The 14,812-nt window shown below is 36.8% G+C and overlaps 1 protein-coding gene across 6 annotated transcripts in view; it reads left to right on the top strand.

The window, feature by feature from the left end:
• The window catches only part of VEZT (vezatin, adherens junctions transmembrane protein), an 83,798-nt gene that overhangs the window by 52,879 nt on the left and 16,107 nt on the right, over positions 1-14,812 (top strand). For 4 of the 6 annotated variants that reach the window (XM_055085252.1, XM_028490458.2, XM_055085251.1 and 1 more), the window contains 3 exons: positions 2,248-2,523; positions 5,423-5,572; positions 9,158-9,305. In XM_055085252.1, the coding sequence (XP_054941227.1) occupies positions 2,248-2,523; positions 5,423-5,572; positions 9,158-9,305 (574 nt within the window). The remainder of the gene's footprint in view (positions 1-2,247; positions 2,524-5,422; positions 5,573-9,157; positions 9,306-14,812) is intronic. The other 2 variants (XM_024127240.3, XM_024127246.3) reach the window with 1 other exon arrangement.

Raw genomic sequence — 14,812 nt, forward strand, 5'->3', positions numbered from 1 at the left:
CATATGCCAAAAAAAAATCTCTCTAACCCGTATACCTATACACACGTGCACATGAAGGCCTAGCCAGTGCTTTATGTTTCTTTACCATTAATAGATTATGTAATAATTACATTGTAGAGACACCAAGGATAGGACATGGGACATGGAGGTAAACAGTTGATTCCTGCTTTGTTGGGTGAGAAGGGATCATAGACAATAGACAATTCAAACTATCTTAAAACTTGTCAACCACTTAAAGTATTTGGGTCTAATGCAGAAGTCTCAGGCCATAATCTGTTAAAAAGAAATATATATGTATAGTAAAAATGGATTATATATACAGAACTGTTAATATCCCCTTCCTATTAAAGTATGAGTTTATTAAATGAACTAAATTATTGCTCGAACTGTTCAAGTTATATGGGCAGTTACACTCATTGGCCTCAGTGTTCTGCATTTATCTGTCTTTCCTGTCACATTGACAAATCCTTCATATTGTAATAGATAGCAAAGTATGGTGTTCTCCAAATATGCAGTCACTCAGGTATCATGATGAAGTAAAGCATCTTATCCTTTAAAAGTATAAGAACTTAAGGAGCTGCTAGAAGGAAGCATAGGTTTTAAGAATTTTATAACTTTATATTCAAGTTTTCTTTGACCTCAAATGTCATTAAGCAATTCTGAGCCCTATAAATATGTTATAGACTTTGCTATAAATACATAAAAGTATATGATGAGATTTTGCTTTATGATATTATCAATATTATCTAACAGTAAAGGATTCCAAGGGAAATTAGGGCAGGGAAATATTTATTAAGAAGCATTCTTACATTTTCTTTATAGTTTGACTATATAACTGTCTTCAAGTAGTGTTGATGTTGTTTTTCGGATATCCTCAGATACAGCTCCCCTATATTTACCTCTTTCTTATATTTTCACATTTTCATCTAAGCCTTCATTGCTTGAATGATATATGTTAGTCTGTAGATTTGTAATTGACCTAAGTTAAAATTTCATACATATTTTGACTTCAGTTAAAGCAGTTTAAAAGTACCAAGCTTGTCCATATTATGGTCTGCAATAAATACGTATATTCCAGGATTGTGGTGATGGTTATTTAAAATTAATGATAAAATAAAAAATAAAATTAATGATAAAATAAAATAAGATGTCTTTATTCAAAGCAGTTACTCATGAAGTATATATTATTTCTAATTGGAAAAATGCTTATATTTTCTTGAGGTATTATATGTTTTTGCATAATTAAAGTCAAATTTTAGGGGAAAAGACTTCATGATATCTCCAAATATTAAAGGTTTTTAGTATTAAAAATTAGTAAAGGGGCTTCCCTGGTGGCGCAGTGGTTGAGAGTCCGCCTGCCAAGGCAGGGGACACGGGTTCGCGCCCCGGTCTGGGAAGATGCCGCGGAGTGGCTGGGCCCGTGAGCCATGGCCGCTGAGCCTGCGCGTCCGGAGCCTGTGCTCCACAATAGGAGAGGCCACAACAGTGAGAGGCCCGCATACCGCCAAAAAAAAAAAAAAATTAGTAAAAATTAAAGTTTTTTTAAATTTTATATTTGTAAAATAAGATTTTAAAATCTGTAATTTGTTTTTAGGTTAAAGAGCACATATCTTAAAAAAAAAAAAAAAAAAAGGTTTTTTCAGAAGATACCTATTTATGTCCTTTACCTAAACTGATTAGCTCTAGACAGGGTGGCGCAGTGGTTGAGAGTCCGCCTGCCAAGGCAGGGGACACGGGTTCGCGCCCCGGTCTGGGAAGATGCCGCGGAGTGGCTGGGCCCGTGAGCCATGGCCGCTGAGCCTGCGCGTCCGGAGCCTGTGCTCCACAATAGGAGAGGCCACAACAGTGAGAGGCCCGCATACCGCCAAAAAAAAAAAAAATTAGTAAAAATTAAAGTTTTTTTAAATTTTATATTTGTAAAATAAGATTTTAAAATCTGTAATTTGTTTTTAGGTTAAAGAGCACATATCTTAAAAAAAAAAAAAATAAAAGGTTTTTTCAGAAGATACCTATTTATGTCCTTTACCTAAACTGATTAGCTCTAGACAGTGGGTGTCTAGCAACTAGACAGTGGTGCTAGATATTTTTTAACTGTTTCATATTACTTTTTAAAATGTCATATTTTATAAAGTCATACTTTATAAAGAAGCTAGCATTTTATCTATTTTAGGAAACCTGAATTGCTGACTAAATTAACTCATCTTCTCTGTACTGATGGATATCATTTTTTTGGCTTCTCTATTCTAGGGATGTCTCAGTGCTATTTGCCTTCATTAGTTTGCTCATTATGCTTCCCACTTGGTGGATTGTATCTTCCTGGCTGCTATGGGGAGTGATTCTATTTGTTTATCTGATCATAAGAGCTTTGAGATTATGGAGGACAGCAAAACTACAAATAACCCTAAAAAAATACAATGTCTATTTGGAAGATATAGCAACAAATAGCCGAGGTTTTACTAACCTCGTGAGAAAAGCTTTACGTCTCATTCAAGAAACTGAAGTCATTTCCAGAGGATTTACACTGTGAGTTCATTTTTCATTTTAGTTTTTAAATAATTCTTTTCTACTACAAAGTTAAATTAGAATGTTTATTACCTATTTTCGTTTTTGTTTTGCATTTACAGCAAAAACTAGGTTTCTCTTTAGCACTTATTAAAGTCTATTAACTGCTAAGTGAAGGAATAAATACATTATATATTAGATTTAATAAGTGGTTTGATTCTTTTTTCTACTTTAAGAAACCAAAGTGCTTTGAGAATCATGATTATTTCTGTGTTACCATGTGAGTACATAAGATGATACAGAGAGAGAGCCTTGATCCTCGCATGCAGTAGTTACCCAATAAATACTTGTTCTCTTTACTCATCGTCAGATGCTCTTTACTCAGTTTACGTGATAGATGTATCTGACAAGAATTCATTTTGAAAAATCTTGTCATGTATTAATAATATTCTTTAGGTTAATATTAGTAGATATTTTGGCACTGATACTCTCAGATACTCTCACTGATATTTAATACGGGAAATTAAATATTCAGCAGTCTAGCTGTGAGTGTATTAAGCTACCGGATGGATAGGCTATTTATTCTATTATTAAAGGGAAAACACCAATTATGTTCCATATTCTATGCCAGACAATTTTGCATACAACTAAAGGCATACAATTATAAGCGGTAGAGCAAATGTTCAAGTTCATTCCATCTGCCTCTAAAGCTTGTTTCCCGTACACTAGGCTGCCAGCTAAGCACTTACAGATGACAGTTGTAGTATAGTATATTTAATAATTTATATAACTCATATAACATCTGCAACCTATAGGTGGGAGAAAGTAAGTATATGGCAGAGAATAATTGTTGCTCTTAATTAGTTGTATCTGGAAAGTCATGAAAAGAGGCGGGCAGAAGAACCTTGGGTAGTCATTGCATCCTCCACTCTGCTAACTCTAGAGTAGTACCTAAACAATCTTGACATAAAAGCTGTATCTGGAATATCATGAAACAGGAAAGTAGAAGAGTCTCCTGTAATCCTCTCATTCCTCACTCTGCTGTGTTCTGGAACAGTGTTTTAAACTCCTGAGACATGAGAGAGATTTTATAACTTTCTGCTTAATTCAAAATGTGACAGTCCTTAGTGTTTGTTAATTTTGGTCCTTCCATTGTAGTGAAAGTCCACTTCTTGTCGATAGAGCGTAGCAAATATTGAGTGTCAAATTTTAAAAGTTAAAAATTGTACTAAGTAAGTAATATAGCTCCTTTTCATTCTGGACTTGCACAACAAGAGGACTGACAGGTTAAGCAAAGTGGCTCTGTGTGCAGTTAATGCTTAGGCCTGTATAGAGGATTCTGTGCCTTTTGTCATTGTCCCACTTTTACCCATATGTATAGAATTGGCATGAAGAGCTAAAATGGGCCCGTTAGGCATGATTTCCCTCTGGATTATGACTTCTATCTATTCAAATGCAGACAGACAGAAAAATTTTCGGAACAATTGTACTTCACTTGTCTCCATCTAACTGGAAAATGGATTGAAAAAATTATGAGGAATAATAAATTTTGAATCATAATTTTTTAGAAATATTTTCATTTTTAAGACTGAGTTAGTAAAATGGAACACAAACGATAGTGTCCATATATTGAAAATATTAGTGCTGTTTTATTCTGCCTCAACTTTTCCTCTCTAGCAAATAATTTAACCCTTCTTTGCCTCATTTCTTTGTTTTAAAATAAGCCTATCCGTCACTGTCCTGTTTTTTATAGATTTTTAATGCCTGAATATGTTTAGTTTGGTTTAACTTTTTTTTTTTTTTTGGCCTCTCCCGTTGCGGAGCACAGGCTCCGGACGCGCAGGCTCAGCGGCCATGGCTCACGGGCCCAGCCGCTCCGCGGCATGTGGGATCCTCCCAGACCGGGGTGCGAACCCGGTTCCCCTACATCGGCAGGCGGACGCGCAACCACTGCGCCACCAGGGAAGCCCGGTTTAACATTTTTTTAAGTTTTGAGTTAGATGTCTTATTTTACAAATTTGTGGTTATAGTGTAAGAAATTTATAAATTCCAAATACTTTGTTTTACTATTAGGAGAGGTTACTAGTTAGGTGAAAAACTTACTGTCTGGAAACTATGTAATACGAAATCACTCATAGTTTCATTTATAAAAGCATAATACGTTACATGGTGTTGTTGCAAATAGATACTCCCCATTTATCTGTGGAAAAGTGCTTATGAAATGTGCCTCCTCTTGAACAGTTTTGAGAGTAGCTATGCTACTACGTAGTAACCCTTACTTTGCCTTTCTACTTGCATTCCCCTGTTGGCCACTGGTCCTGTTATCTTTCTGCGTCCCCTACTTCATTTTGAGTAGGTAAGTGCCAGTGGCTGCAGGTGGGTAAGTCATTTTACCCTACTTTTATGAATGTACAGAATGTATTTCTATACAGTATTTGATTGTTCTGTACAAATGACCAAAAATATGATTGATGAACATATGTAAATGCATATTAAGAATGTGAAAGTGTTTATAATTAAGGCTTTCATACTTACTGTAGACATAGGTTTTGAAAACTAAATGTAAAGTAGTACCACTTTAGTATATTCTGGCAGATAGAGTGTCTATATCAAAAAGTTACAGTTTCTTACATAAATATTCCTACAGTTCTACTATATTTCATTTAAAATTTGTTGTTTCCCCATATCAGAGGAAGCCTTTATTCTTTGAGATTTTAATTTTTCATTTGTCTTTTTTCTGGTGGCTATATATGTGTCGGGGAAATATCTATTTATGAGACCTGAGTTGGGATATTTATAAGCATTTTCTAATGAAAATCAGGAAAAAGGAATTTTTTTTCCTAAGTTTAATAGAATTGTGGATTTAGAAAACAAAAACTTTAGGACACCTGTACAGTTGTATCACATTTTACTTTTCAAGTTTGCTTGACAGGGTCAGTGCTGCTTGCCCATTTAATAAAGCTGGACAGCATCCCAGTCAGCATCTCATCGGTCTTCGGAAAGCTGTCTACAGAACTGTGAGAGCCAACTTTCAAGCAGCAAGGCTAGCTACCCTATATATGCTGAAAAAATATCCTTTTCTGTCTATATGTAAGAATAAGCAATGTTTTCAGAGTCCTGAATATAGATATCATAGCTGCATCCTATAAAAGTTAACTGTAAACTGAAATTGCCTATTTTGAAGCTGATTTCCATCATCACTTCTATTTTAAAACTAGGGGAATGACAATAATAGACAGGAAGAAAGTTCTGCTCTCATGTGGCTCATTTTTAACAAGGAAAACACTTGAAGTCCCTCCCTTCACTGGTCCAAAGAACCTGGCTTCTCTAGGTCAGACATTTTTTCAAATTACTGAACATGACAAATTTGCGTCATGACGTGGAAATAAACCGGCAACAGGAAATCCTTCCCCTTTCAAGAAACAGAGGCTCTAGGGTCAGATTGGCTGTCTAAATTTTGGGTGAATCAGTTACTATGTAGGTGACGTAAGCAAGTTTCTTCACTCTCTGTACCTTGATTTATTTATTGGTAAACTGACAATAATAACAAAAGCTTCCTGACTGCTTTTGTTAGACCAAATGAATTGGTGCATATAAAGTGCTTAGGCACTGTCTGGTATATAACAAGCACTTAAAGACTGCATGACGATAAGTCTGTCTCTTAAATTTACTAAATCAGGAAATTAGGTCTGTTAGAAAATAAAAGTGTATAAGATCTTAATTTTAGTTAAAATTTAGTTAGGTAAGTTATGAGTAAATGGGATGCAAAAACTACTTTGTACCTTCAGTATGCTGAGTACTGTAACATTGATAAATATAATGCTTAAAAGTTTACAGAGTGCTTTATGTTCTCTCATTATATCCTTATACAAACCTTTCCATCTAGATTTTCTTATCTCCACTTTATGAGAAAACTAAATAAAATCTCTACTTTATATGGGATTTACCCAGTGTCACACAATTAGTAAGAGGTGAAATTGTGTCTTGACTGTAGGACTTAGGACTTTAAACCTTTTCTATATATGTATAGATTTACTATGTCTAGATACACACACACACACACATACACACATACATACATACACATACTGTACTGTATTACCTCTTTGGAAATTGGGAGAAAGCACTTTCATTTTAGTCAAGAACTTGTCTATTCAATTTGTTTACTGCCTAAATACCTGCCTGCAATGTGCTAGGAAGACAGAGCAAAAACCTGTACTACCTACTTTTAAAGACTTTTGAGTGTAGTCAGTAGATATTCATAATACAGTATAAGTGCCCAGGGTGCCTTCCAGCATAGCAGGACAATGTACTTGACCTGTGACTTCTGTGAAGACACAGAAGGCTTTCAAGGAAGCGACACCTGAGTTGACCCTCAAGGAATGAGTAGGAGTTGACCTTGAGGATAAAAGTGTGCATTGCAAGTAGAAGGAAGAAAAGATATAGAAGGAAATAGAGATATGACAGTGTGGGATGTTAACTGCAAGTAGTTATTCATTCAGTGAATATTATGCCAAGCAGTTTGCTAGTCACTAGATATACAGTGGTCCACATAATAGACATGGTCCCTGCCTCGGGGAGCCTATAGTTTAGTGAGGGATTGGGAGTGAGGTGGGCTGAGAAGGCCCTAACAAAGATTGCAGATGGTATGAATTCCCTGAGCCAGTCACTTATCTAGATACTGGGAACCTAGCAGTGAACAAGATAGACAAGATCCTTGTTCTTATGGAGTTTGCCTTCTAGTGGATGATATAATTAATAAAAACTGAACAGAATATTTTCAGATATTTGCTATAAAGGGGAAAAGCCCCAGGGGAATAGGCTAGACAATGATTGGTGGGTTGCTGTTTTTGATTGGATGATAGGGGAAGGCCTGCAATTTAAACTTAGATTTGTGATGGAGTTCCAGTCAGATGGACCAGCGAGTATAAAGATCTTGTGGCAGGAGTGAATTTAGTATGATTGGAATATAGAAAAAGGACCATCATACTCAAAGACTGCAGCACAGTAAGTTGGGAGTCGGAGTATGAGATGAGATTCAGAGGTAGGCAGGGGCCGGATCATATTCTCCATATAAGAAACCTTAAGGAATTAAAAAAGTATCCACCATCTAGTTCTTTGGAAAGATCAGTAAGTTATATAAACCCTCGTGTGCCTGATCAAAGTAAAAAGAATAGAAATATACAAGATTAGTAATGAGAACAGACCAAGAAATTAAAATTATTATAAGGGGATAGTATGTGTAACTTTGTGGCCACAACTTTGAAATGTAGGAAGAAATGAATCATTTCATATCAAAACACAAATCTCTAAAACTGACCTAGGAAGAATTCAGAAACTGGAGATTAATAAAAAGAATTCCATTAAAAAAAAGAAAGCACCTGGTTATATATGTAAGCAATGGAAAATGTGCAGCTGTAAAAAAGTGATAAAAGGTCTTGATGCACTATTGTGGAATGATCTCCAAATTATGTTGTTAAATGAAAAAAAAAAAAGCGAAGTGCACATAGCAGTATTTATACTACCCTTTCAGTTGTGCATAGATGGGATTGTATATATGAGGGGATAAATAAGAGTGTGTGTACATGTGTATATACACATATATATATCCCCACATACACACACATTTATATTTGGATTTCCTTTTATGTATGTACATAACCATAAAATATCTTGACGTATACACCAGATACTGGTAACAGTGATTGCCTTTGCCTTTGGGTAGGTGAACTAGGTGGCTAAGGGATAGAGGTAGGAAGCAATTTTTATTATACCCCTTAATACCTTATAAATTTTTAATCCTGTGAATATTTACTTATTCAAAAACTAAGTGAATGAAAAAATGTTTAACTCCCTGGTCCAGATGGTTTTGTAGTTTAAAAAAAAAACTATTTCAGACCATGGAAAAGGTTAGATAGAATGCTACAGTACATCATTTTATTTATGCAGATACTATAATCTCAGTTCCAAATAAAAACCAATCTCACAAATAGAATATTTATAGATTCCGCCTAGTACTATATCAAAAGATTATTATAATACGACAAAATAGGGATATGTTATAAATGCATGAAGAGTTCAAATATCAAGAATTGTATGGATATAATTCTTTACAAAAACAATGAAAGAGGAGGAAATCACATAGTAATGTTGATAGATGTGCATGAGGAAGAAGAAGGCAGAAACAGAGCAGCAGTCTAGGTCAACAACCCAGATGGAACAGGCTTAGTGTTACTTACATCAGTAGTTTATGTTTTCAGGTAACCATCAGGTAATGATGTCCTGCAGTGTGCAGATTTGGAGGAAAAGAGGAAGTATGTGCTGTAGGGTGGTGAGGGCCTGAGCCATGATACAATAAAATACATAATACAGTTTCAAAAGGTAGATGCGAAAAATAACTAAATTAGCACTTTAGCGCCTGTGAAGAGTTGAACTTTTAATTCTCCAGCTATAAAGACATTTTATTCACAAGTATCCTGTAAGATTTGAGGTATATGAATATATTAGATTTTAAGATTAGTTTCTTTTTTAAAAAACTGATGTAAATCTCCTCAAAGTTCAGAACAAAGATAAGTAAAGGTAATTTTGGACAGTTTTATTGTACTCTTTATGCTTTAATGAAAAGGCTTTGTTGATTGCCTTAACCTAATTTAACCTACCCCCTGAACTCTGAGAGTGACAATGTAACCAACTACATCTGTGTGGTGCCTTTTAAGGAGCTGGGCCTTGGACTTAGTGAAGAGCAGATTTCAGAAGAGGAAGCACATAACCTTACAGCTGGCTTCAGCCTGCCTGCATTGAAGGTAATCCATTCATGGATGGGAAGGGCCGAAGAAAAGATAGATGCATTTGGATTGTGCCTGTGCTTTCTGAACATAAATGGTGCACCTGTTTCTTTTGTTGTTTGCTGGATACCATTACCATAATAGCCTTACTGATGTTTTTGAAACTGCCTTTAAAGAGGGACAGTACTGTAAAGATTGGATGAAGAGTGGGAATTCCCTGGCGGTCCAGTGGTTAGGACTCTGTGCTTCCACTGCAGGGGGCACAGGTTCCATCCCCAGTCAGGGAACCAAGATAACCACATGCTGCGCAGTGCAGCCATAAATAAATGAGTCAATGAATGAATAGAGGAGATCCTTATGTTCTGATATTGAAATACTTTAAATTCTTACTATAGGCATTTCTTGTATTAAATTAGAGTTTGAAGATAAATGAGTTTAGTAGGAACCCAATATATGAGTGATTTTATTTACTAGCCATTTATTTCAACAAACATGGGTAAAGAACATGCAAGATCTGCATCTTTCCTTGGAAAATCTCCAAAATTCTTATTTAGAACAAGAATTTTTTCATATATTAAAAACCACATAAAAGGACATATTTGACTACATAAGAATTAAACTTCTAAACTTTAAATGCTGTATATATATTTTTTTATTTTTTTAATTTTATTTATTTATTTTTGGCCGCGTTGGGTCTTCTTTGCTGCACGTGGGCTTTCTCTAGTTGCGGCAAGTGGGGGCTACTCTTCGTTGCGGTGCGCGGGCTTCTCACTGTGGTGGCTTCTCCTGTTGTGGAACACGGGCTCTAGCCTTGCAGGCTCAGTAGTTGTGGCTCGTGGACTCTAGAGCGCAGGCTCAGTAGTTGTGGCGCACGGGCTTCGTTGCTCTGAGGCATGTGGGATCTTCCCGGACCAGGGCTCGAACCGGTGTTCTCTGCATTGGCAGATGGATTCTTTTTTTGTTTTGTTTTGTTTGTTTACTTATTTATTTATGGCTGCATTGGGTCTTCAGTGCTGCGTGCATGCCTTCTCTAGTTGTGGCAAGGGGGGGCTGCTCTTCGTTGTGGTGCGCAGGCTTCTCATTTCTCATTGCAGTGGCTTCTCTTGTTGCTGAGCACGGGCTGTAGGCGCGCGGGCTTCAGTAGTTGCAGGACATGGGCTCAGTAGCTGTGGCTTGCGGGCTCTAGAGCACAGGCTCAGTAATTGTGGTGCACGGGCTTTGTTGCTCCACGGCATGTTGGATCTTCCCGGACCAGGGCTCAAACCCGTGTCCCCTGCATTGGCAGATGGATTCTTAACCACTGCACCACCAGGGAAGCCCCAAATGCTGTATACTTTAAATGTAAATAAGCTCAGGAAAAAAATTGCAGTGATTTATAAACAAAGGGCTTGAATTCTTTCTATATAAAGAGCACTAAGGTATGTGGAACCTATTGAAGATAGGTCAGGTGTATGAATTGCCAGTTCACAAAAACCAGAAATGGCCAATAAATGTGATAAAAATTTTCAGCCTTACTAGTATTTTGCCCAGGATATTGAAAGTTGATAATACTCATTGTCAGTGAAAATTCTGAGAGACCTCACACCAGTGGTCAAAGTATAAACTGCTTCACTTTAGCTGTGAATATCAGTCTTCACAAAGGTATGTACCCTTTACACCAGCAATTTTAAGCTCACAGATTCATCTCAGGAAGTAATCAAAGATATATGTTCATAATATTACTACAGCAGCAAATCTTCGAAATGAGTTAAAAGTTCAGTGATTTGAGATTGGTAATGAGATTTATGGTACATTCATTTAATGAACTGCTTTAGAGTTAGTAGTAGAAAAAATAACATGAATAAACATAAGTTAAAGCATCTTACAAAAACTAACTGTATGCATTGTAAGATTCCAGTAGTATTTTTAAAAAGTCAAGCCAAATGTCTTTAAATTCCTTTTCAGTATTTAGCAGACTCCACTTAGATATTTTTTTATTTCTAGCCTTTAAACTTCACTTGATACCTTGGAAATCAGTGCAAGTGTAGTTAACAGCATATTTTTCAAGATTGATTTTGTTTTGAAACCGTATAAACTTTTACATCTTTAAAATTTTCAGATCCACATAAAAGTTCTAGTTCTCTTGTTTTTCTTTCCAGTTACTTGAAATTTGCCTTGATTTATTTTTAACCTCATTCTAACCCATCTTAATAAATGGCATCATTCAACTTATTAAGTTAGAAACCTGGGCACTATCCCTCTTTTTACCCTTCACGTATAAGTTATGAGTGGATTTTTGTGTTGGTTCCACCTTCAAAATACATTTTAAACTCATTCACTTTTTTTCATGTCATTTCCCACCATTCTAGTCCCAGCTGCCATCATTCTTACTGAGGCTGCTACAATAGTTTTCTTACTGGTTTCCTTAGTTCCCTATAGTTTGTTTCAGAATGCAGTTTGACATTTAAAGTGCCTTAAAAATGATATATGCTTTAAATCAGTAATTCTATTCTGCAAATCTTTCTTAAGGAAATGATTTCAAATATATTAAAGCTTTATATACCAGGTTGCTTATTAGCTTTGTTTATGATAGTGAAAAATGGAACACAGCCTAAATGTGCAGCAGTAGAGGAATAGTTGCATGAATTACAGTAAGTCCAACATGGTGAACCATTGTATACCAGCTACAACTTGCTTATGAAGATTTTGTAAAATCTTGGAGAAACCAGTGAAACAATCAGGATACATAAATATATATTTAGTAACTCTGTGTTTAGAAAAAGACCATGAGAAAATACTAATATACCAATAGCTACTCTTTAGTGTGGTTGCACTATAGGTAATTCCACTTACTTCCAAATTCAATACCATGACCGTGCTTTACTCTATGATGGAAATAAAGTTATTTTCAAAGAACAATTTGGGAGATTCTTAATGATGAAAAAGCAGGGACTTTGGAATTGAGCAGACATGGGTTTATATTTTAGCCCTGACACTGACTAGTCATTTGACCTTGAGTGAGTTGTTCTTTGAACTTACCTAATCTGTAAAAAGGGGTTACCATACCTGCCCTACAAGGTGTTAGATTAAATGAGAAAACATACAAAATACCTACAACAGGGCTTGTTGTATAATGGTCAACCCAAAATGGTAATAGCTGTTACTCTTTAAGAAGGATTTGGAGAAAGAATTATGGTCATATTTCTTAATTTCCCTTTTAACTTATTTTTTTGTTTACTCATCAAGATGTCTCAGTGATTTCCCTATTTCTTTATGCTTTTTAAAAAGCTTGTTAAATCCTGGATTATATTTCGGCCAAAGTACAGGCAGCAAAAAGAAACAGTGGGCCTCCTGGAGTCAGACTTTCTAGGTTTGACTCTCACCTGACTGCTAATGTGGACTTGAGCAAGTCATTGTTTCTGCGTTCATAAAATGAGATAACCATAATGCTGATCACTAAAGGATTAAATATTTGCCAGTCCACTACCTGGGAGAGAGTAAGTGATTAATAAATGTTAGCTGATTTTTTAAATTGCAGCTGACAGGACCTACTCTAAACTGTGGGACTTGTTCGCTTGTTATTTCTCTACTCCACCACCAATGGTACTGGTTGTAGCTGGATCCTTTTTGCTCACCCATATTATTTTACAAGTCAGACAAACTTTAGTATTTTAATTCTGCTTTATTTTGACATATAACTAATCTATAACTAAACCTGATGATTGTGTTGCATTGTTACCAGGAATATCGGACTCCAAAAGAAGCCTAGCTTGAGATTTACAGAGTTTATAAACTGCTGAAAATCCCTGTAATGTTCAAAACCTGTGTAGTGCCACTTGTACAGTTGGCATTATATCCAGATAAAGAATTTTTAAATGGATTTTGTAAGTTAAATTTTAAAATTCTTTCTCAAAAGAGCAACACTAACTAAAGCTTTTTTTAAAATGTAGTGAAAGATGATTTACAAATAAATCGGGGCCTCTTGTTTTCCTTTGTAATTTTCATTGTGTCCTCTAAAGAAAATACATTTTGGGTTTTTTTTTTTTTTTTTGGCGGTACGCGGGCCTCTCACTGCTGTGGCCTCTCCCGTTGCGGAGCACAGGCTCCGGACGCACAGGCTCAGCGGCCATGGCTCACGGGCCCAGCCGCTCCACGGCATGTGGGATCCTCCCGGACCGGGACACGAACCCGTGTCCCCTGCATCGGCAGGTGGACTCTCAACCACTGCGCCACCAGGGAAGCCAGGGGTTGTTTTTTTTTTTTTAATTGTTCACATATCTTCCCTCAGGAGAACTTAGGAATTGCAAGTGCTGCATCTTTTTTTTTTTTTTTTTTGTGGTATGCGGGCCTCCCGCTGCTGTGGCCTCTCCCGTTGCGGAGCACAGGCTCCGGACGCGCAGGCTCCGGACGCGCAGGCTCAGCGGCCATGGCTCACGGGCCCAGCCGCTCCGCGGCATGTGGGATCCTCCCAGGCCGGGGCGCGAACCCGGTTCCCCTGCATCGGCAGGCGGACGCGCAACCACTGCGCCACCAGGGAAGCCCCTTAAGTGCTGCATCTTTGAAAAGGAAAGAAACTTCCTAATTGCATCCTGAGGGGAGACATGTGAAATATCTAGTACAGAGTCCTTATCCCTCTTTTTTTCTTAGTTTAAAACTTTAACTAGTTTTTTAATAAAATTATTATTATTATAAAGAGTGTATTTCCTGCTTTAAAAAACAAATCTGCATTTTGAAAATACTTTTTTTTTTTTTCCTTGCTGCACATCTTGCAGGATCTTAGTTCCCCGACCAGGGATCGAACCCGGGGCATAGCAGTGAAAGCACCGAGTCCTAACTACTGGACTGTCAGGGAATTCCCTGAAAATGCTTTAAATCAAAATTTCCTAATTGCACATAAACTATGGTTATCCCCTCCTCCAGAGCGGCTTCCCTTATTCAAAGAACAAACAGGAAAAAATGTGTATTTCTGAGTTTTGGTTTAATTGTATAATATGGCAGTGATTAGATAATAAATTTGTCTTTTTTAAAATGGCAGTAAGCTATGCCAACTTGATTTTTTAATTGCTGTGGTCTGAAACTCTGGAATCATCCTTGTTAACACCTTTACTCATAAACAGTCTGTCAAGAGATTCTGTCAGTTGTCTCACCGCTGCTTACCTCTTACCACGAACCACTATGGTATGAGCTACCATGTTAACTCCCACCTGGATTATTGCAGTAACCTCCTAACTGTCTTCACTTGTGCTCACCTCCCTATGATCTCTCAACACAGAATGATCTTGTTAAAGCTTAACTCAGATAATATTACTCTTTTGCTTAGAATCCTTCAGTGGCTCCCCATTTCTCTTAGAGTAAAAACCAGAGTTACTTCAGTAACTTCATCACTTACAGTGCTCCCCCTTGCTTACTATATCCTAGCGGCATGGACCTAGCTGTTCCTCAGATGTGCCAAGTATACTCCTACTACAGGACTTTGCACTTGAACCTTCTAATCCCTGGAACTCTTTCCTCATGGTGGCGCAGTTCCTTCAGATGAATTTAGAGAC

The sequence above is a fragment of the Physeter macrocephalus genome, chromosome 6 (genome assembly GCF_002837175.3).
Source record: "Physeter macrocephalus isolate SW-GA chromosome 6, ASM283717v5, whole genome shotgun sequence".
In the NCBI taxonomy this organism is placed as follows: Eukaryota; Metazoa; Chordata; class Mammalia; order Artiodactyla; family Physeteridae; genus Physeter; species Physeter macrocephalus.